At 34.9% G+C, this 24,679-nt stretch overlaps 1 protein-coding gene across 1 annotated transcript; it reads left to right on the forward strand.

Annotated features, from left to right (window-relative positions):
* Nucleotides 1–8,659: 8,659 nt before the first annotated feature.
* On the forward strand, nt 8,660–15,594 carry LOC128209942 (protein asteroid homolog 1-like). Its single transcript, XM_052914216.1, has 2 exons — nt 8,660–8,826; nt 11,792–15,594. The coding sequence occupies exon 2, from the start codon at nt 11,824–11,826 to the stop codon at nt 13,495–13,497; it is 1,674 nt and encodes a 557-aa protein (XP_052770176.1). The 5' UTR covers nt 8,660–8,826; nt 11,792–11,823; the 3' UTR covers nt 13,498–15,594.
* The last annotated feature ends 9,085 nt before the right edge of the window (nt 15,595–24,679 follow it).

Here is a 24,679-nt window from a genome sequence, read left to right on the forward strand (position 1 = left end):
AAATGAGCTAATTCTGAGACAAACAAAATATACAAAAATGTCAAAAACTGACAATTAGTGAGAGAGCACATTTAACACCTATACGTCCGTATTACAAAAAGCATTGATATCAACACATTACAACGGGTATCCGAAAGTAACGAGATTTCTTTTTCCGCTAATATTTCAATTAAAAGTAAAGGTCTCTGTGAGGAATATCTTAAGCTGGTCTCTTTCGATACTTACAGCGATAAAACCTTAATGATAGGTTTTATAAAATCTTACACATGCTATGTTTCCATATAGCACAGACTAATACATTTTTGCATTTATCAAAAAAGCAAACAGTATATTAAATAATCGTTTTGCCAAACAATGTATTTTAAATGGAAAGCATCGAAAATAATAACCCGAATGAAGCATAAACAGACCGAGTTGTACTATTTCAGAAACGACTTTTGAACGATATTTTAAAGGCATATGCAAACTTGACTTCTGTAAGGTTATGGGTCGCATATAATGGGTTACATGCTTACACTTTCCCATTCGTTACCCCCCCCCCCCCACACACAGAACAATCCCATCCGCGCCTTACCACAACGCACGGGCATATTCGTGTGTGTGACTGTACCATTACTCAGTGTTAAACAATATCATACGGTTTCTGTGAAGTTCATCCTTTGTCCGTAAAATCGCATTTTGGGTGCATTATGTATAGGACTTACTCAAAGTCAGGGAACAATGTCTTTAAAGGTGTCTGCTTCATTAGCCAAGAACAGTACTGAACTTCTTGCATCCAAGGTTACGGTACCGTTATTTCGATCTGGTGTAGAGAAATCAATCATACATGTACAGGACTGTTACTCCACTTTCAGTTTGCTATTTTTCATTCACTTTCCAACTTAGGAAGTCTGCACCGTTGACAATTTATAAGTTACGTACCCTTGTTACGCATTGTTCATAAAAGGTAAATATTCCGTATTTTGTCTACTAAGCCTTTACCTGGCCATCATTAATGCTTTTGCCTACAAGACTTTTTCAAGATCATCAGTAATGCTTTTGTCTACCAGGCTTGTCGCTGGTCATCATTGATGCTTTTGTATACTAGGCTTGTCCCTGGTCATCATTAATGCTTTTGCCTACAAGGCTTTTTTAAGATCATCAGTCATGCTTTTGTCTACCAGGCTTGTCACTGGTCATAATTAATGCTTTTGTCTACCAGGCTTGTCTCTGGTCATCATTTATGCTTTTGTATACTAGGCTTGTCCCTGGTCATCATTTATGCTTTTGTCTACCAGGCTTGTCTCTGGTCATCATTTATGCTTTTGTATACTAGGCTTGTCCCTGGTCATCATTTATGCTTTTGTCTACCAGGCTTGTCACTGGTCATCATTAATACTTTTGTCTACAAGGCTTGTCACTGGTCATCATTAATGCTTTTGTCTACTAGGCTTGTCCTTGGTCATCATAAATGCTTTTGTCTACCGGGCTTGTCACTGGTCATCATTAATGCTTTTGTATACTAGGCTTGTCCCTGGTCATCATTAATGCTTTTGTCTACCAGGCTTGTCACTGGTCATCATTAATGCTTTTGTCTACTAGGCTTGTCCTTGGTCATCATTAATGCTTTTGTCTACCAGGCTTGTCCTTGGTCATCATAAATGCTTTTGTCTACCAGGCTTGTCCTTGGTCATCATAAATGCTTTTGTCTACCAGGCTTGTCACTGGTCATCATTAATGCTTTTGTATACTAGGCTTGTCCCTGGTCATCAATAATTCTTTTGTCTACCAGGCTTGTCACTGGTCATCATTAATGCTTTTGTATACTAGGCTTGTCCCTGGTCATCATTAATGCTTTTGTCTACTAGGCTTGTCCTTGGTCATCATTAATGCTTTTGTCTACCAGGCTTGTCCTTGGTCATCATAAATGCTTTTGTCTACCAGGCTTGTCCTTGGTCATCATAAATGCTTTTGTCTACCAGGCTTGTCACTGGTCATCATTAATGCTTTTGTCTACTAGGCTTGTCCTTGGTCATCATTAATGCTTTTGTCTACCAGGCTTGTCCTTGGTCATCATAAATGCTTTTGTCTACTAGGCTTGTCCTTGGTCATCATAAATGCTTTTGTCTACCAGGCTTGTCACTGGTCATCAATAATGCTTTTGTCTACTAGGCTTGTCCTTGGTCATCATAAATGCTTTTGTCTACTAGGCTTGTCCTTGGTCATCATTAATGCTTTTGTCTACCAGGCTTGTCACTGGTCATCTTTAATGTTTTTGTCTACCAGGCTTGTCCCTGGTCATCATTAATGCTTTTGTCTACCAGGCATGTCCCTGGTCATCATTAATGCTTTTGTCTACCAGGCTTGTCCCTGGTCATCATTAATGCTTTTGTCTACCAGGCTTGTCACTGGTCATCATTAATGCTTTTGTCTACCAGGCTTGTCCCTGGTCATCATTAATGTTTTTGTCTACCAGGCATGTCCCTGGTCATCATTAGTGCTTTTGTATACTAGGCTTTTTCAAGATCATCAGTAATGCTTTTGTCTACCAGACTTGTCCCTGGTCATCATTTATGCTTTTCCCTACAAGGCTTTTTCAAGATCATCAGTAATGCTTTTGTCTACCAGGCTTGTCACTGGTCATAATTAATGTTTTTGTCTACCAGGCTTGTCTCTGGTCATCATTAATGCTTTTGTCTACTAGGCTTGTCCCTGGTCATCATTTATGCTTTTGTCTACCAGGCTTGTCACTGGCCATCATTAATACTTTTGTCTACAAGGCTTGTCACTGGTCATCATTAATGCTTTTGTCTACTAGGCTTGTCCTTGGTCATCATAAATGCTTTTGTCTACAAGGCTTGTCACTGGTCATCATTAATGCTTTTGTATACAAGGCTTGTCCCTGGCCATCATTAATGCTTTTGTCTACCAGGCTTGTCACTGGTCATCATTAATGCTTTTGTATACTAGGCTTGTCCCTGGTCATCAATAATTCTTTTGTCTACTAGGCTTGTCCTTGGTCATCATAAATGCTTTTGTCTACTAGGCTTGTCCTTGGTCATCATTAATGCTTTTGTCTACCAGGCTTGTCACTGGTCATCTTTAATGTTTTTGTCTACCAGGCTTGTCCCTGGTCATCATTAATGCTTTTGTCTACCAGGCTTTTCCCTGGTCATCATTAATGCTTTTGTCTACCAAGCTTGTCACTGGTCATCATTAATGCTTTTGTCTACAAGGCTTGTCCTTGGTCATCATTAATGCTTTTGTCTACCAGGCTTGTCCCTGGTCATCATTAATGCTTTTGTCTACAAGGCTTTTTCAAGATCATCAGTAATGCTTTTGTCTACCAGGCTTGTCCCTGGTCATCATTTATGCTTTTCCCTACAAGGCTTTTTCAAGATCATCAGTAATGCTTTTGTCTACCAGGCTTGTCACTGGTCATAATTAATGCTTTTGTCTACCAGGCTTGTCTCTGGTCATCATTAATGCTTTTGTATACTAGGCTTGTCCCTGGTCATCATTTATGCTTTTGTCTACCAGGCTTGTCACTGGTCATCATTAATACTTTTGTCTACAAGGCTTGTCACTGGTCATCATTAATGCTTTTGTCTACTAGGCTTGTCCTTGGTCATCATAAATGCTTTTGTCTACCAGGCTTGTCACTGGTCATCATTAATGCTTTTGTATACTAGGCTTGTCCCTGGTCATCATTAATGCTTTTGTCTACCAGGCTTGTCACTGGTTATCATTAATGCTTTTGTCTACTATGCTTGTCCTTGGTCATCATTAATGCTTTTTTCTACCAGGCTTGTCACTGGTCATCAATAATGCTTTTGTCTACTAGGCTTGTCATTGGTCATCATGAATGCTTTTGTCTACTAGGCTTGTCCTTGGTCATCATTAATGCTTTTGTCTACCAGGCTTGTCACTCGTCATCTTTAATGTTTTTGTCTACCAGGCTTGTCCCTGGTCATCATTAATGCTTTTGTCTACCAGGCTTTTCCCTGGTCATCATTAATGCTTTTGTCTACCAGGCTTGTCCCTGGTCATCATTAATGCTTTTGTCTACCAGGCTTGTCACTGGTCATCATTAATGCTTTTGTCTACCAAGCTTGTCCCTGGTCATCATTAATGCTTTTGTCTACCAGGCATGTCACTGGTCATCATTTATGCTTTTCCCTACAAGGCTTTTTCAAGATCATCAGTAATGCTTTTGTCTACCAGGCTTGTCACTGGTCATCATTAATGCTTTTGTCTACTAGGCTTGTCCTTGGTCATCATGAATGCTTTTGTATACCAGGCTTGTCACTGGTCATCATTAATGCTTTTGTCTACTAGGCTTGTCCTTGGTCATCATTAATGCTTTTGTATACTAGGCTTGTCCCTGGTCATCATTAATGCTTTTGTCTACCAGGCTTGTCCCTGGTCATCATAAATGTTTTTGTCTACCAGGCTTGTCCCTGGTCATCATTAATGCTTTTGTCTACCAGGCTTGTCCCTGGTCATCATTTGTGTTTTTGTCTACCAGTTTTGTTCCTGGTCATCATCAACCCTGTTAGTCATAATGCGTTTGTCTACTGTAATAGTCGCGGTAGTTTATATTATATTACTGGACCAAAGGATCTGTTTTATGTTAAATCATACAATCGGTATGTATCCCGATAGCATGTCTGCGCAATATACATATTTAGACACTTTGTTATGAATAACAATGTATATAATGTTCGTACATTACAAACAAGTCATATAGAAGTACTATATGTTCCGCAAGCAAATGTTATTTGGTTCAAGGACAAATCTAAGGTCTTTTTCTTAAAACCCAGTTTCTGTATTGTCTATACATGTTTGTATTTAAATATGTTTCTGTCCATTGGCAGCGTATACATATACATTGAAAACTTCTAAAGCTTGAAAACCTGTGTTGCACGGCCGTTGTCTTAATAAAACAATCCCTATCATTGTGTGTCTAACATATTTTTAGATATATTTTTTTCACCTGTCCATATTCAATATTTGATTGAAAATTAGAGAAAAATATATATTTATTATCACGCAACTAACACTGAGAGAATTATACATTTTTGAGTTTGATGGGGCTTGTGCACACAAACTAGTTTAGTATATATACACTGATAAGAATGCTTATCAACAATGTGTTAACAATGATGTTAAGAGACATTGATAGAAAAAGAACTAGACTGCCAGTGTAAGATACATTATTTATGCGAAAATCTTCAGAAACAAGCTCAGTAGCAAAAAGTTATAACATAAACCCGGTTTAATGGCACTGGGTAAACGCCAAAGACATAGAACATAAAACAAATAATCACAAACAAGAAACATGGAAAAACAGTACAAAACTCCACAAACAGCACATTGCATACATACTATATATAAAAAAACTAGGTATGTTTATCAAGGATTGTTAGGTACCGCCTTGGAACGGTCAGTAAAATGTTAATTTACTGAGGGTTTGCTGTGTAATTTTGGCTTCAATGAGGTATGGTATGCATACGGTGATGGTGTCAAAAATGTATTTATAAGCGTGTTTAAACAAAGAGTCAAAGATGACTTTATTCAAAAGCTTTTTAGTCAGATAAAGGAATCATCTAGAGCTACGTTTTACAGATAATTCAGAAGATTGAATTGCAAAAATACTTGAACATTGTTAATGTAGAAAAAGACAGAACTACTACGACTCGGTTAAGACTTAATTCCCATCGTTTACATAACGAAACAGGAAGATGGTCAAATGTACGAAGATAAAGTAACATCTGTTTTCTCTGTCAAGTGCTTGAGGGTGAAATCCGTTTGTTGATGGAATGTAACATGTATATTAATATCAAAGATAGATATTATAAAACGATATTAAAGAATTAGGCCCAATATGTATAATACTGTACAACTTTTTTCAGTCTGAGAATGTTAATACTTTTTAATAATTTATCAGCATATAGATATCATGCTTTTAAAATAAGTAAAATAAGAGCGAGTGTGAATACAGCATAGATCAACATAGTGTTTCTACATGAAAGATAGTAAAACTGATATAGTTTAATATCATACTTAGCCGACTTCCTTGTGTACCGAACAATTTGATTTATTATAAAATTTGCCAGTAAATAATCAGCCTAGAGGGTTTCCATTGCGACTTAAGTTGGTCAAGGGGACACAACTACCACTAAAATGTTGGAATTAAGTTCGTTGAGGAAGGGTCAGTGATCTTCCACGTTTAATATTTATGCAAAAAGCTACAAAAACATGCTCAGTAGCAAAAAGTTTAAACATAAACCCGGTTTAGTTAAGTCGAATTATGTTAATTCTATATCAGTATAGTTAATTAATCATTTTAAAATATACTCTTTCATATCGATTACATATTATTATTCATTATGTTTATAAATAAATATAACTAAGCTTATAATTAATGTTCGCTTTATATTAGATGTATATGTTACAATAAATAGATCTATAAGGCAATCGAAATAAGTTGACGTTCATATGGATGACAAATATGCTTATTTGCGTTCGAGCTTGATTCTTGTGTTCCATAGATTTAAAGAAAAAAACTCAGTCTAAACTAGGCATTAACTATTGGATTTAATTGTACATGAAGAGTACATTATTATTATTAACGAATCATAAAAACATCAAAGTTTTGTGCGTAAGTTATACCGTTCATAGATATACAGCAGAGATATAATTCATATTTTATATATTAAGATATTATATATAATTATATATAGAAAGTCCAACTTTATCTATTGTTTTATTATAAAATTACATTAAATTAAAGATTTAAAAAAAAAGCGCGCCTAATTGTATGCGTGCCATTTTAGAAGGCAGTCACATGATTTTGACCATCACCAGGACTGGTATTTTGTGTAACTGCAGTGATAACATAAAAAATACCAATTCATTATGTTCAAGTTCTTCATAGCCCGACCCAGTGTGCCCAATGTTCTTCCGCACCATGTCCTGTTTACAACATGGCTAAAACTCTAATGTATATTTAGAGGCATGGAGCAGTGCGGTAAGCCACATTATTGCAAATTTCGTTTTTTTTTTCAATAAAATGTATGGTTAATTGGTAGTATTTAAAACAAATGCATTTACTACCACTTGTTGTTTATTTTTAAGCACAAACTATAGGTCAAACAAAAACTCCCACCGATAAATCACTAGTTTATGGTCCGGCAAGCTTTAATTTTTGAATTTCCCTTTGTAAACTTAGCAAATGAAGTCTTTGATGCTATTCAGTGATACTGAATTCAGATTTGCCTCATGTTCTTAAGCGTAGATTATACAATGGCAAATCAACAGTTTTAAGTTACAGTTATTTCGTACCTCTATTTACCAAGTTATGTTTTGCATAACACTTTAAGACAACACTACCGTTTTCGAATCAAATATCTAAAACTAAAAAAAGGCAAAATACTAACGATTAGCTTTATTCTTTGAATAATATTGAAATGCATGCTACTGCTCTTGTAGCATCAATCTCATGATAAATGTATTCTTTCAGCATCTTTCAATCATAGGATAACGCTCCAAGCAGGTGACATTATCAAATAAGACATTTTTTGCAACTGTATATCCTTTAATTGTACTGGTGAATCATTATACAGGGCATATCGTATAAATAATATTTAATATATGTTTTTATGACTTAAGTATTTTTACACATCAAAAGTATTACATTTTATGATTACTACTTACAGCCAATAACCTAAGGATATGATAACACATACAATTCTTTAATAATCAACAACATACGCAAACAGATAGGTTGCTTTTATTATGGCATGGTTGATAAACCCAAAAGTTGTTTCCATAATAGCATGATTGAATGTGACAATTACGATACAATGGTTTCCAGTGAGTGACAAATTTCGCTGACGATGCGAGCATGAAGGTGACCTAAGGGTCTCAGGATATTTTGTGTAAGCAGCCAATATAAAGTTTTGTTTTGCGCTTGGCATAAAGAATGTGAACTCACCATCGTTTGTAACTGATCAGATGTATTCTCTTGATCGTATGATATCGACAGTAGAACTATTAGAATGGAAACTACAGGGGCAAACCAGATATGTATGTTTATGAGAAAACAGATAGTAAAGGGTTAAAAAATGATATCTGGCAAAAAGGGACAAGTTATTGAAAGCATATCGTCTGAACGGAATTTGATATTGCACTTAATACGGTCAAAACAATTATCCTTACCTCTCAGGTATATTTCATTTTATTTATTTTCAAAGTACTTATCCTATATGACAGTTGATAAACCATGTACAGTTTAATTATAGTCATGAAGAGCGAAATAGTACTGTATGTTATTGATATATATATATCTTGATGTATATATATATATATAAATATAATTCCCGACAAACATCCAGTTTAAGCTAAAACAAATATAAGTTGTTTTTTTGTGCGTGTTTTCAGAGATGACTGCACTTTTTATATCATCATTTGGATGTTTACTTCATCGTTACAAGTATCCAGGTAGTAATATTCCTGGGAAAATTATATGTGTGTGTAAATGGTTCTTTATGTGCAGGAATAATCACAAGCAGATTTTCAGAAAACAAGTGTCGAACGTAGAGGGTAGAATTTGCAGTATGATGTGCACGGCAATTTTCTGAAAATTTACCTGTATTACGTTGTTATTGTTACTGATATAAACTTGGATACTCACTGATACAGTTGTAGATCTATGTATTAGTTAGAATTTCGCTGAGGGAGCGAACGTTAAGTTGACCTAAAGATATTTTGAGAAAGCACCGTATAGACTACATTTTCTATGACACAAAGGATGATAGATGAATATATTAGTTCAATAGTTTTGTGAGTACAATATTGTTTTATTTTATGTTTTAATTTTCTTATATAATTTATAAAGCGATATAAATATTTTGTGTTAAAGATGTACCATAATTAAAACAATTGTTTTAATATACCGAAAAGGATAAAATAAATATCAAAAACAATGGTTCTTATGAAGGATACGGTGTTTAATTTGAAAGAAAGGTGCAGAAAACACGGTATTTCTATCTTATTAAACGATAGTAGATCACTCTAAATCTTATAGAACTCATAAATTATTTATTATTTTTTGCATTTTCAGCTATAAAAATCACAATCTTGTTATCAGTAATTAATAGTTTTTTTGTAAATGCACTATCTAGAAAGCAGTTAAAGGTTGAACACTTAAAACTTAAGTTTATTATAAATGTGTATGTGTTGAATTTAAATAACAGTGTCACTTTAAAGTGGTTACTTCTGTTAAAGCTTAAATAACATTTTGTAATTTTATCTTAAAATTGTATAACAAGCCATTTTAAGGCAATGTCTGTTTCGGTAAAAGAATAATAACCAAAATCTGTATTGCTAGACAATTTGGGGAGTCGGGTAAATTCTCTCTCTTGGGCATTTGTGCTAAGGTCACACACACATGGACTCTATAAAGACCATTGGAGAGGCGCTGACCTCCTTTATGTTCTACTCATCATGTAACCAATCGTTAGGGAAAGAACATTCCATAAACTCTTCATATATACCAAGTTTGGTCAAGATATGTCAACCCAAGCTAAAGTTTTTCAGTTTTATAGGTGATGCCGCCCGTCCGTCCGCCCGTTCAAAGAACGACGTTCGTCATTCTAATAACTAGGTTTCACAATGTGAAAACCCGGTTAATGAAATTTCCGATTTAGACACGATCGTGGGGAGTCATTATTTCAAAGGGAGAGTCAATATTTTACGGAAATGGAGACACTCTTTCTCCGGCAGACATCAAAACTTACCAGCATCTTAAAAGTGAAATATGCACATAGTTTTTATACACTGGTCAATGACGTAGAATCACTTCAATGTAATTGAATATCAACGCAAAATCATCTTACGCCAAATCGGATACTAAAGCCGAACCTTGAATTGCAGTGTATAGCCGAAACAGTCTTCTGTGTTTGTTCCTTAATCTGAGTCCATGGGAAATCAATTCATAATATAGGTTACTGTGGCGGTTCCAGAAATTCATATTTGGGGCTGGGGCAACCGTAAAAAATATTATTATGGATATGTATACAGTTGGTGCACGGATCTAATCAGTTTTGTAAAATGAAGAAATTTCAATTGTAAAATGAATACTAGTATTATAAATTAAGTATGGCAATCTTACTTACGATTAACGATATACGGCGTTTGCTTGAAAACATAAAAAGTAGTTAAACTTTACATTCTGCCCTCGCTAGCTCCGCCACTACGCAATAGCTTCGTTCGATAACGTTGTTTTTTTTCGATTTCAACCTGTACAATGTTTCAGCCTGTTTCAATATTGTTCTTTTAAGGTCTAAAAACAATCAGTGTGATATCCCTTGTCATTAGATTATATATAGGGTAAAACAATCGAGAGAAACACCTGTGCCAAAATGAGAAACATCGACTAAGCAAGAAAAATGCCGGAATTTAGCGAAAATAAATATATATCGAATAAGATTATTTTTCACATATATGCTTCTGAAATTCATCCTAATCTTGTGTAACACTTAACTCATATCTAAAAACATTAAACCTTAAGTTTATAATTGTTAGTATTACAGCAGCTGGGATTTCATTGCCCCTTAGGGTTGCATAAAGCTAATAAACCTGATCGTCTGTACGTCCATCCGTCCGGTCCCATGGTTTCCGATCAAAATCTGTGACCCAGTGTTCTTAAACTGTGTAGGCAGGTCGGTAATGACACGCACATCATGCCTTTGATTTTAATGCCAATTAGTCACAGGGCAATGTCGTGGTGACCTGAATAATACCTTGAATTGAAAATCGGTTATCGGTCACTATATGAAGATGACTTAGTCTCAGGGATCTTAAACTTTCTAGGTAGGTAGGTCATGACCATGATATAAAATCTATTGATTTTAGAGTCAGTTGGCCAAAGGTCAAGCTGAAAATTCGCATTTACATGAGAGTGACAGGAATGAAAAGATGAATTTTAACCAGAAGTGTACTAAATATTTGAATAAAGTGGTTATTCTCACGCCAGAGTGATGATGATCAAATGATATCAATTCACTCAAGCCAGATTCAAATGATCAAGTTTTCATTCACTAATATTGTCCACTCTTTCAACCATATGTATGAAATACGGAAGAATATCATTTAAAAACCTTACAATAATTTAATAATTTATATTTAATTTAACAACATACAAACGCCAACAATGATAATTTATTTAGTGACATAATAATATCATTTATCTTAACTCATCCGGTTAATTTCTAATAAAAAACTACGTTATTACTAGGTTAAATAGAAAATGTAAAGTAAACTACACTGCATCGAATTATAATATCATTTAGAAATAAATACCTATTTTTTTTAGATGGAGCAGATAATTTACAGCCTTCCGGCAGGCAGAATTCAGATCAGTTTCACGGTTTATTGCATAACTTTTATGACATATCGCGTGCCTGGATTAAGCATGCCAGACCAAATAAGGGGTATCGGGGATCCGGTTCTGTCTGTGAAGACATGTCAGTACCGACACCCGATAAGTCCCTGTGGGAAATACTACCTAAAATGGAAGTTAATTTTTCAAATTTGATATAACTGCTTTACGTATTCGGTTCAAAACATTTTAATTCATCGAAATAGCCATACTTAATATTGTAAAGATGATCTTCCAAAGTTTGACCAAAATTGCTGCGTAAGTCAGATAACTTTGAAAAACAATGACCAAAGCATTAAGGTCAGTAGGACACATTTCGTTGTATTATCTCAAAATGTCTTACGATAACACGTTATCCAATTGCAGAGCGTTCGATTCCATATCCTGTTAGGTGAACGATGGGCGTGCGAGGTTTATTTTCACTAATAGACGAAAACAAGGATGTCCTCCTTGCTGATTTCAAACTACACGACACTCGACTCATCATTGATGGCTCAAATCTGCACCACTTCATATATAACTTTTATCATGTACCAAGCGAATATGGTGGGGACTATGACAATTATGCAAACAAGTGTAAAACATTCTTCAGCACACTCCGGGCATGTAAGGTGGAGCCGTACGTTGTCATGGATGGCGGGTATAACCCAGATAATAGAAAATGGAACACTGTGGTAAAACGTAAGGCGTCTAGAAGAGAGCGCGCTGGTCTAATATGTGAGAAGGGCCCTGAAGCAAGCGATGAACACGTTCTACCGATTTTATGTGATGAAACGTTCTGCCATATCTTGCGTGAGCTTCAAATACCACACGTCACGTGTCTATATGAGGCAAACAGAGAAATAGCAGTGTTGGCCAACAAGTGGAATTGTCCAGTTCTTAGTAATGATAGCGATTTCTTCACTTTTCAGCTGAATCGAGGATTTATACCTATCCGATATGGCGGTATATACTATATCGACATGAAATTGCGGCTTTATAACACACATACAGAGCAGTGTACCATGCTTGAACCAGGGACTTTACCAACCGAACATGAATATTTATACATCTCTGTAAAGCATTACCAATACAGCCGTTTAATTGAGAGGGTCCATGGTCCGCGTGAGTTCCTACCAATTTTTGCTACATTTAGTGGTAATGATTATGTAGATGAAAACATTTTGAAGGATTTCTATACAGCAATATGCAGACAGTATAAAGATATTCCTCTTAATCTGAGGGCCAGGGCTCGAATGACGTCAGTAGTACATTGGTCAATGGGCGTACAATTGGTAGAAGACGCTGTTAAGTACGTTTTGGAATATGTTGCAGACCTACCAACCGGTCAGAAATCGGAAATGCGAGGTGCCATTCGGTACTCTATAGATAGTTTCACAAACATCGCAGATTTCACCAGTATGGATGTGGCCAAGTTCTTCGTTTCAAACACAAGTGACATATCGAAACTCGATTTAGGAACACTGAATGATTACATCACTAAGACAGCATTGCCAGTGTGGAGTTCTGAGATGTTAAGAACCTGCCAAATGGCGACTTTTCTGCAAAATGTAGCTGTGAACCACAAAGTAATCTTTGATTGTCAGATAGAACATTTGGCTGAACCTTCAACGTATGTTTGCTCCCGATACATCAGAAGTGTCCTGTATGGTTTAACAACGGTATTCCTTAGGCCCAAATCTAAAGCTGCAAAGGTCAAGACGGACAATGTAGTAGATTCAAAAGGCACAAGGAAAAGTTGCATAGAAGAAAGCGACAGACAGCAAGGCGATAGGATGAAGATCTATATTAAGCCTACGACGGAGGTTTTGTATGGATTTCAATCTTTAAAGGTTCCATCGTTGCACAATGTCCCAGATATTACCGTAGAGGAAAGGCAAAACATAATATTTGGTGCTTTAGGACTGAATTCAGAATTAACTGAATCTGTGTCTGACGACCCGTGTTCTACGTTCTTCATAGGTGTCCTACGCTATTGGTGGACAAAAGCAGATCCGAAGGTTACAGATAACCATTTGAATGCCGCTGTAATCGGCTTGATTTTATTGCACGTTGTGCAATTATGGGAATGAAAAGGAGCACCAACACACCATGCTTGGTCCCAAGTATCGTAAACGCAATTGAAGACCAAGGTTACACTCGAGTGAAACAGTTTGTTAGTAAAATGGCAATTCACCGAAACGCACGTACTGATCAAGCAGCATGGGGAAGCAAAGGAACACAGATAATTCACGGTTTCGCACAGTTACAGACCTGCTACCTGAGTGTACTGTACCTAAATCAGGCCCTGATGTCTCCTGTGGACCTCCCCAGCCCTGGAGTTCTCTTCAACTGTACGTTCATGTGCAATGTCTTCAAATGTCTCGACACATCGGCAATCACTGATTGTTCAGACATGTTCCATTTGGAATCACCGCTGCATTCTTTGTTTACGTTGTGGAAAACTGCTGTCAAATCAACCGAGCCTGAAGTGCCTAAAGACGGTGGTGACCGGGGCCATAAGGCGGCTAACAAGAAATTAAAAAACAAGAGATCCAAACACGGAAAATGATCAAGTGAATCATGAGAGTACCAGCGTATACTAATTTACAGACATGCCACATTGGACCAAAAGAATAGTTATGATTTAAAAAATAGACTGTCGCAAATTTACCCTGAACCATTTAAAAGACAAAATATTTTAAAGTAATTCGTTTTCGTTTAGTAATAATTATTAGTCAAGCTTGTATGTGTTTTCAAATGCTTACACTTTTAAATGATTCAATAATTGTTGTCTCCTGCAATTAGAAGATGTGAATCAATACACAGATCTAATTATTTCGCTTGACTTCTATGTTACTTTTGTTTTGTTTCACACAAAATGTGTTGAAACGTGAAAAGTTTTTGCATTAGATACTCTAAATTGTATCCTTCCGTCTGCAGATAGAGTTGGGATCTCTAATAATTGAAGTACTTGGGGTTAACCTATAAGTTTATCATTATTTGTTTTATTATTAAATTTTCCTCGAAATAATGCATACTTTGATAAGTTTAACCTTTTACGTTTTTTTTTGTTTATTCAGGATTGTTGGTAAAAACGTGAGATGTGTGCACGTAGACTGGAATGTGAATTTTGTGCTGTTGTTTCATTTTCTTGTTTGCGATATTTTTGTTTCTGTGTTCTATGTCTTTGGCGTTTACCCTGTGACATTCAACGGGGTTTATGTTTAAATTTTAGCTACTGAGCTGGTTTCTGTAGTTTTTCACATAAGTATTGCATTTCAATTAAAGCGTTAAGGAGAGTCATCTGTATTATCCTGTACTGTAGTAGTCCTTATTGTAGACAATACAGAAACAATAACACGAAAAAGGGTATTCCATCAAATATGACCTATCATAGTATGTCACATGCCAAATATCAAATCTTCATGTTTTGTAGATTTAGAAACAGAAAAAACAGTTTCCATTTGGCTGCCACCAGATAACTACACGGAATTTTAATTATCTTACAACAGCTATTGTAAAGGGATTGCCTAATTATTTTCAATTAAAGCGATTTTCTCTGTGTAGAAGCAAATGGACATCATACATATATTGAGTACAAAACTAAAGTAATAAAAACATAATATTAACAACGCATTAAACAACTAAAGGATTCACTAGAGAGTGTATTTTACCAATAAAGACAATTTGTATCGAATATTGTCTGATTATCTTATTTTTATGAAAATAAATGTTTGAATCGACATTACAGTGTGATCAGAATTATAAATGCATTGAACCTTGGGCTGTGTCGGGAGGCGGATATTGTTTTGGCGTTGTCCGTCGTTCCACCCGTCCTTTCGTCCGCCCGTCACATTTTTTTCCCGTCCGAAACCATATATTGGAACGGATTGGTTAGTTATATATGAACTTGATCAGGATGTATCCCTTGATAAAATCTCGACCTCGTGTAAATGTGGGTCACATTTGGCAAAAACTGTTTCATACACATTATTTCATCATATTACTTATATTACTTATATCCATATGCTACTATTTCAAAGTTTGTATTACCTGTTCATTCACCAAGTTTGTTTTGAAGTATGTGGTTAGGAAGACGAGTTACATTGTTTGTGTGTGTATATATATAAATTATAATATTAATAAACTGTTCTATTATATATTTTAAACATAACTATATGCAGATATGTATGTTTTTGACCAATGTCGGTCAACAGTTTTGCTCATTTTCTTGTTATATCAAATTTTCAAAACCACTGTTCACCTTTAACGTTATACATCGGAAATGAACTAACTTATCAGCACAGGCTTACCCGTTATATGACTGTTTAGCAAATGTCTAGGTGTGGTGGACCTTTGTGCCATTTTTTTTAAACAAACTGTTTCGATGGTTGTATAGTGGTGTATTAGTCTATAAACAAAGAATTTCGATCCTTAGGAAAAATGTCGTTATTTTTATATATCTAATTATTACTTTGTGAAAATCTTCTACGGACATGAACTCAACTTGATCTGGAATAGATGTATTCAAACATTACAGAAATGCACTAGGTAAAGTCAAAAGTCATCCAATATAGATCTGAAATCAGCACACAAAATGATAAAAGTTGTTTAAATAATGCACTTTCACAGTTTGACAGTTCTGATATTTTTTGTTTTGTATTAGAATCAGCTTATTATGGTGTCAGTGCATTCAGCTCAGGCAAATAAGATAACTCACTATATAACCGATCTCAATAGTTTGGAAACTGTAGAAAAAATCATGTGTAAGTAAGCGAAAACATCAAATATCCAATGTAAAAAAGAAATACTGAAATATGATATTTTTGTCAACAGTCACATACCACTGGTTTCCAGGCATTTATGCAAAAATTGGCTCAATCACAGAAAATTAGAATAAAAACAGTCAAAATAGTCTTTTTGTATTTGTGAGAGTGCAGCTTTAAATGATCAAAATGTAGGTCACTGGGTCATATTCGAAATCATCAATATTACTGTGAAAGTTTAGAATTATCATTCTTCACACAAATCTGTATGGTTTAAATTCCAAAGATGAAGCTTAAAAATGACATAATATTACCAGTACTGGACTTTCCTATGAAAAGCCAGACACAACAGGCGAAGATCATAAAATTGCGTTAAGGAGAGTCAACTGTAGTATCCTGTACTGTAGTAGTCCTTATGTAGATAATACAGAAACAATTACACGAAAAAGGGTATTCCATCAAATATGACCTATCATAGTATGTCACATGCCAAATATCAAATCTTCATGTTTTGTAGATTTAGAAACAGAAAAAACAGTTTCCAATTGGCTGCAACCAGATAACTACACGGAATTTTAATTATTTTACAACAGCTATTGTAAAGGGATTACCTTATTATTTTTTGACCATTTTACAGTACCCTGCAGACCAGAGGCAGTTCAAAATACAGATATAACTTACACATTTGAAATATAAAGGAAAGCTTTAATTATCTACCCTTTGAGCTTGAAATGCAGGAACATTCTCCCCGTACCCAAGACGCATCAAAAGTTCACCAATCTTTGAATCTGAAAGAAAGTTTAAGATAGGCAAACACTATAATCAGTAAGATCTATCAGTAATATTACTACATGTGTCAACACTAGAAGTCTTTTACCAAAACTACATGAAATTAATTCTGTAGCTCGTACATCTAGAGCCGCATGTATTTGTGTTTCCGAAACCTGGTTAGATGACTCAGTTCCAGATTCAGAGGTTAACATCAACAACTATTGTATTCAGCGCAGGGATCGGAACAGACAAGGCGGTGGCGTTTGTATATATATCAGGAAGGATTTATCATTCAACACACGCGATGATCTCAATCATGAAGAATTAGAAGCTACATGGATTGATATACTTTTGCCAAAATCAAAACCTATCTTATGTGGTGTTATTTATAGACCTCCTGTGCAACACAACTTTTATACAATTTTAGACTCTTTATGCTCGTCAAGTAGTGACTTTTTACAATGTGAATCTATAATATTAGGAAATTTTAATACAGATGTGTCTAAAGTTAAGTCTTATCCTCTTTTGCAATGTTTTAAGTCATTTATTAATATGTTTCATTACAAACAATTGATCTCAGAACCTACTAGAGTTAGTACTACAAGTGCAACTATTATTGATTTGATATTTGTGTCTGATAATGATAAAATTACTCAGTCAGGTGTAATTCATACTTCATTTAGTGATCATAGCTTAATATTTTGTACAAGAAAAGTCAGTAAAATTCCTATTTGTTCTCATAAAAATGTCACTTTAAGATCTTTGAAAAAATATAACAAAGATGACTTTCAGGCTAGTCTTCTAGCTACTGACTGGTCTCCTGTTTTGCTGAGTGATAGTGTAAATGATGCCTGGAATATATTTAAACAGTTACTTTTATCTGTGATAGACAATATAACTCCTGTGAAACAGACTAGAATTAAACAGAGAACAGAACCATGGATTGACTCAGACATTCTTAGTGCGATTAATGATAGGGATAAAGCTTTTAATAAATATAAATGTGATAGAAACTGTGATAATTATGAATCATTTAAGACTCTCAGGAACAAAGTTCAGAATCTTATTGTCAAATCAAAAAAGGAATATTTTACTAATACACTCGAGGAGTACAAAAATGACTCAACCTCTTTATGGAAAACTGTTAAAAATCTTGGTTTGCCTTCCAAGAAGGGTTCATCTTCAACTGGTTCAAATATTTGTTTAAATATCGATGATAATGTGTGTTTTGAAAAAAAACTTATTGCTGAATCATTCAACAAATTTTATACAACAGTTGCATGTAAACTTGTTGAAAAGTTGCCAGAAAGTGTGCATAAATTTAGTAAGAATTTTGTTAATACTTATTATGCAAATAAGGGTGTTTTTGCAAACAGTTTTTCTTTTTCCATTGTTTCTGAAAGTAAAGTTCTTAAATACTTAACTTCATTAGGTGTCAAAAAAGCTACTGGCTTAGATGATATACCTTCTCGTTTTATCAGAGATGGATCCCCAGTTATTGCTGGTCCATTAGCTCATATCATAAACTTATTTCTTATCCAAGGTCAAGTCCCTGATGATCTTAAATCTGCAAGAGTTGTTCCCCTTTATAAAAAGAACGACAAATTGTCTGTTGGTAATTACCGGCCTGTGTCCATTTTAAATGTTGTATCTAAAATCCTTGAAAAGGTGGTTTATGACCAGGTTGAAGCTTATTTTAAGGATAAAGATCTGTTGTATAAATTACAATCAGGTTTCAGGAGTGGCTTCTCTACTGATACTTGTCTAGTTCACCTTACAAACTTTATCAGGTATGACAACGATAAAGGTAATGTTGTTAGTATGGTGCCGCTGGATTTTCAGAAAGCGTTTGACACAGTCGACCATTCCATTCTTTTAATGAAACTGCAAGCATCAGGTCTTAGTATTGACGTCCTAAATTGGTTCAAATCATATTTATCAGATAGACAGCAGCTTGTAGATGTCTCTGGTACTTATTCTTCCAATTCCAAAATAACATGTGGGGTTCCTTAGGGCTCAATCTTTGGACCCCTTCTCTTTTTAATTTATGTAAATGATATGTCAGCTGTGGTCAAAAATAAATTGCTTTTATATGTTGATGATTCTGGTATCATGGTATCTGGTAAAAGTTTATCTGTTGTTGAAAAGGCGTTGACAGATGATATGGAATTGGTCAGCCAATGGTTATTGGACAATAAGTTGTCACTGCACTTGGGTAAAACCGAGTCAATTTTATTTGGGTCCAGGCAAAAGCTTAGGTCACAATCTAACCTGCATATAACCTGTTCTGGTACATCCATTGAATCAACTTCATCTATCAAGTATCTTGGGATTACTATAGACCAAAATCTGTCATTTTGCTCCATGGCCGAGTCTGTTCTTAAGAAGGCCAACTCTCGGTTAAAATTTCTTTACCGCAAGAAAGAGTTTCTTACTCAGCATACCAAGAAACTTCTGGTTATGTCTCTAATCCAGTGTCACTATGACTACGCATGCTCTGTTTGGTATAATAGCTTGACACAGTCTTTAAAAAAATAAGTTACAAACTTGTCAAAATAAAATAATGAGATTTGTACTTGACTTGGATTCCAGAGCCCATATTGACCCATCCCACTTTAAGTCCCTTAGCTGGTTACCGGTCCACAGAAGAGTTGAACAGATAATGTTGTGTCATGTTTTTAAGATAAAAAATGGCCTGTCTCCGGATTACATGGGTGAACACTTTATTTCGCAAGATTCCGTACATAATTATAGTACAAGACTTAGTTAAAAGGGTGGGTATTGTCTACCTAAAGTCAAAAGTCATGGTTTTAAGTCCTTTGCTTTCTCTGGAATTAAACTATGGAATGATTTACCTGTAGAATTAACGGAGATCAACAGGTTACAAAGTTTTAAGGTTGCCATCAAAAGTCATCTTATAACCAGTATTTAAAATTGTTTTTACCTATTTCGGCTCAGGATTTTAAATTTTTTGCTAATATCTTTTTACAATTTTAGTAATGTGTTTTAAATCCTAGCTGCAAACAGGAGTGTCACTAAATCAAGATTTGACTGTGATATACATTTTTATGACTCAATAGTACTTTTAAACATGATTATATTTAGGTCCGCCTCTCTATGTCATGCCGCCAATACAAAGGACCACAATGGAAATAAGGGCTTGCCCTTTTTTGTGTTATCCTTGGTGTTGGTGTGTATGTCATAGTTTTCTCGTATGTGATATAGCATTTAATAATGCTCATTATTTTATCCTATGTTATGTTGTGAACTATGTATATGCTTCCTATGCCGAAATAAATCTATCTATCTATCTATGTTACACCAGATTATCAATAGTAAGACACAAACATAAATATACAAAATCATATCAACAGACTAATTTCAATTGAGAATATATATATCCCCCTCAGACAGGAGAATTGCATAGTGGCTTTAACATTTATAGAAAGGCATTTTCACTAGCTCTCTCTTGAACAACAACCTCTCTATGTGTACAGCAGCCCTCTCTTAAACAACAACCTCTTTTGAGTCCCCACGGGCTTGACAATTGTTCTTTGGAACAACTGAACTGACATACAAAGATGAAAGATGGCAAATTTAATTCCGTAAATAACATATATCTAATATACAAATTCATGTGGATTTATGAATCAGGATTAATGTTTACCTTCAGACTCTGAATCCGACATTTAAATTGTCACATGGAGGGGAAATTCTTCTTTGCGCATGCGTGCAGGAAAGCGACAGTGCAAATTGATAGCACGTCAGTACGATGATGAAAATACGACAGTACGATTATGGAAATGCGACAGTACGACGATGAAATCGCAACAGTACGATGCTGATTGAATCACAACAGTATGATGATGGAAACACGACAGTATATCGCATTATCATCATCGTACTGTCGTATTGTCGCGTTTTCGATATCGTACTGTGGCGTTGTCACCATCGCACTGTCGCGTTTTCGTTCTCATAGTTTCGTGATTTCGCGTTTTGTTTCATCGTACTATCGAGTATCGTGTTTTAGATTAACAAATTCACATTCGATGGCCCAAACGGCATTCCGTACTATAGTCTTTGCAATATATAATGAATAACTTTTGTTGGTAAAATGAACTCCATGAATGAAATGAAATTAAATCCGATCTCATCAGATCTTTATATTTTAGGGATATTTTTATCTTTACTGGAACCTGAATACCTTCATAGTTAAGTTGTTCTATGTGATCTTTCTATTCAGTAAATCTTTGTGTTTCTATGTGTGGGAAAGGTGTATGCCAAATGACACCAGCGAAAACATCAACTGTCCTTTTAATTTTAATATTAGGTTTCTGTTTTGAATGAATACTGGTAGTGTTAGATTTTAGTACCACTTAGAGGCTTATACTTAATAACGGTTATGATATGTTTATCAACACTTTTAATTGTCAAACCAGATCCTTCTGAAATCCTTCTGAAATCCAATCTGCTGTTGTATTTAGAAGTTCATTGTTTATATCATTTCAACTGTATTGTTTCCATTAAAAAGCCGTTTAGCTTTTGACTGAAAGTAACCAACTTGTTCATTTTCTTCATTTGGTTTAATAAATGCGATGTTAAGTGTATATTAAATTTTTAACCATGCTGCTGGTGCTTATGAACCACAATAGAAACCGGCTTAACAGTTTTCTCCAACTGTATTTTAGGATCTTATAAATTGAAAATGTTACCTTCATATTCAGCAATTTTATTATGGTTAGATACCTGTATCGGTGTTATTACCATCTTGTCTACCATTAAAATTGGTTCTAGAAATCGCATCCTAATTTACTTAAAAAGAAATTATTTACGCATTTAGGAACACAAATCACCATCTTGTTCTCAATTTTAGAAAGGCACTTTTGACTCTGTTTGTACCGTCGCAGCACATTTTAATCAATCCTGGCTCTATATTCAAATATTTTCCAGCAGCATACATACTTCTATACTCTATTCTGCTGGCTTCATTGTTTCTTCCAATTGCAACAATTTGTATCGGACTACATCTGCGATATTTTTTATTATATCCATAATCCTTTTAAAATATTCTCCATTTTCTCTTATAGTTCGTATTCCTGCTTTTTTTCTAATCGTCTCTCAAATTATTGTTTTAATATTTTGTTTAGTAGAAGCTACAGTCATAATCAACGTAATGTGTTTTACTATTTCTCCCATCGTTATTAATTCGTATATTTTTTTTAAATTATATATGTTATCCATACTCATATATACAAGATATACGACTGTGGCTCAGGGTGTGAAGACATATATGTCAGGCAATTACTACCTATGCCTACACCAGTACGGCGATTAGGTCTTAAGTCACATTTACAGCTTATCACATCACAGAAAACTTTGAAATGTGCTTCAAGGTACTACAGCTATGTGAACTGGAAGAGTGGCTTTCAAGTGACTGGGAAGTGCTTTGTAATGCTGCAATTGATTGGGCTTTTAAGTACAGGGCATTACTACAGACAATGCAATTATTATCACTGCAAACCAGCCGGCATAGCTTTTCACATTGGTTGCTATGCTCACACTCTGAATTTAATGTCAGAAATAAGAGTCATCATAACATTTTTTGACACAAGTACTTCATCATCAGCAATTCGTCGAGAGAAACAGGAACAAAAAGAGGTTCTTAGAACTGCAAGTACCTGTTATGTCTGCTATGTTAGATGATAGGGTTCAAAACTTCAAAGTTCCAAGTCAATGACTTGCGTTTATTTGCTTTCAACAAAAGAGGTTCAGAAATAAGAAGCAATTCTCATGATCAGTATTGCATCACCCCAACCTTGTTATGTATGAGTTTCAGCAGCCAACCCTTGCTGAATTACGGAAAATCACTTTTCACTCAATATAAAAGTGATAACAACTTCTGGGAAAGGTATTTTTGCAAAAGGCAGTCCTAGATAGGAAACTTCAAATTGAAATTAATTAGTATGTGCCAGGATTATCATCAAGATTGAAGATCAGACATTCATATTTTTATGCCCCCACAAAGTGGCGGCATATAGGGTTGCCCTTGTCCGTACGTACGTCTGTCTGTCTGTACGTACGTACGTCCCGAAGATTGTTTCCGATCTAATTCTTGAAAACCGTTTGTCCAATCCTCACCAAACTTTAAACACATGTTTGTGACCATAATATCTTGATCAAGTTCGATAGTCATGGAAATCGCTTTAGTCATTTAGGAGTTACGGCCCTTTTTGGCCAAAAATACTTCAAAAATATATGTTTCCAATCTAATTCTTGAAAAGTATGTGTCCAATCCTCACCAAACTTTACATACATGATTGTGACCATAATATCTTGATCAAGTTCGATAGCCATGGAAATCGCTTTTGTCATTTAGGAATAACGGCCCTTTATTTGCAAAAAAAGACTTGAAAAATACGTCCCGAAGATTGTTTCCGATCTAATTCTTGAAAACTGTTTGTCCAATCCTCACCAAACTTTTAACACATGTTTGTGACCATAATACCTTGATCAAGTTCGATAGCCATGGAAATCGCTTTAATCATTTAGGAGTTAGGGCCCTTTATTTCCCAACAATACTTAAAAAATATCTTATCCGATCTAATTTTTGAAAAGGACTTGCCCTTGTGCAGATTATCCTGAATAATCATTATGGCTTATTTTCTGTGACAAAAAATCGAAGTGGGGGCATCCGTGTCCTATGGACACATTTCTAGTTTAGCACTGGGAGTACTTGTAATATTATTTCATTTAAACAATCTTTACTGTAGATACCCTTATTTTTTTATTCCTAACTGCTTTATCCATAAAATAATGTCATAGTTAGAGATGGGAATATTTTTAGATACAATAAGATTTTTTTATTTCTTCTGAATGGCCTTTTTGCGAATCAACGTGTTGTTCTCGACCAAGGTCAACTTGAAGACCACGACCACGATCAATAGTCCTTTCCCAAATATACTTCCAAGTAATGTTCTTGCGACTAATACCTCCTAAATTAGACGAAGAAATCTTCCATTTTACTGTTGAGATTTTTTCAATCGATATGGTGGAATGTTACCGGTCCCCTTTGATTTAGTTAGCGCACTAAGTTGTCTCTTTGAGAGATATGGAACAACATTTGTTAAAATTGTTTGTTTTTTATCAATAAAAACCTGAACCAAATAGGTTATCTTTTCCGTTATTTGTCAAACTACTTAATTCGCCCGTAGTTAATACAGCCATTATTTTTGAAGCAAACTTTCTTGCCATTGGAAGTACTGTTTTTGCTCATAGTCCTGCTAAACCCCCTAAAATCCACCATTCTTTGATTGTGCACTAGTTTGTCCCTTGAATTTGTTTAGTACATCCCAGTTCTATTTATTTGTTATTGTTTTTTTCTAACGTTATTTATTTGTATGTCTAATAACACAATAGGAAGGCTTCCGGGCAACTGTTCATATCTTATTCTAAGAGTAAATTAACTATTTTGGTTATACGTTTTTGCTAAAGAATTTTTTGCCCATCCGTTAAATGTATTGGATATAGTTTGTAGGCCATATTATAAATATATCATTTCTTTCAATTATAACAAGTTCCAATGGTATCAGTATTAACTTTTGTACATAAAATTATCGCAAATACCAAGAAATCTGATCCTGATACACTATTTAGTCTGTATCGTAAAACAATTTGCTTGGGTCGGGATAAATGGAAAAACTCTTAAATTGCAGATAAAGTAAATAAAACCAAACAA

The sequence above is a fragment of the Mya arenaria genome, chromosome 11 (genome assembly GCF_026914265.1).
Source record: "Mya arenaria isolate MELC-2E11 chromosome 11, ASM2691426v1".
Taxonomy (NCBI): Eukaryota; Metazoa; Mollusca; class Bivalvia; order Myida; family Myidae; genus Mya; species Mya arenaria.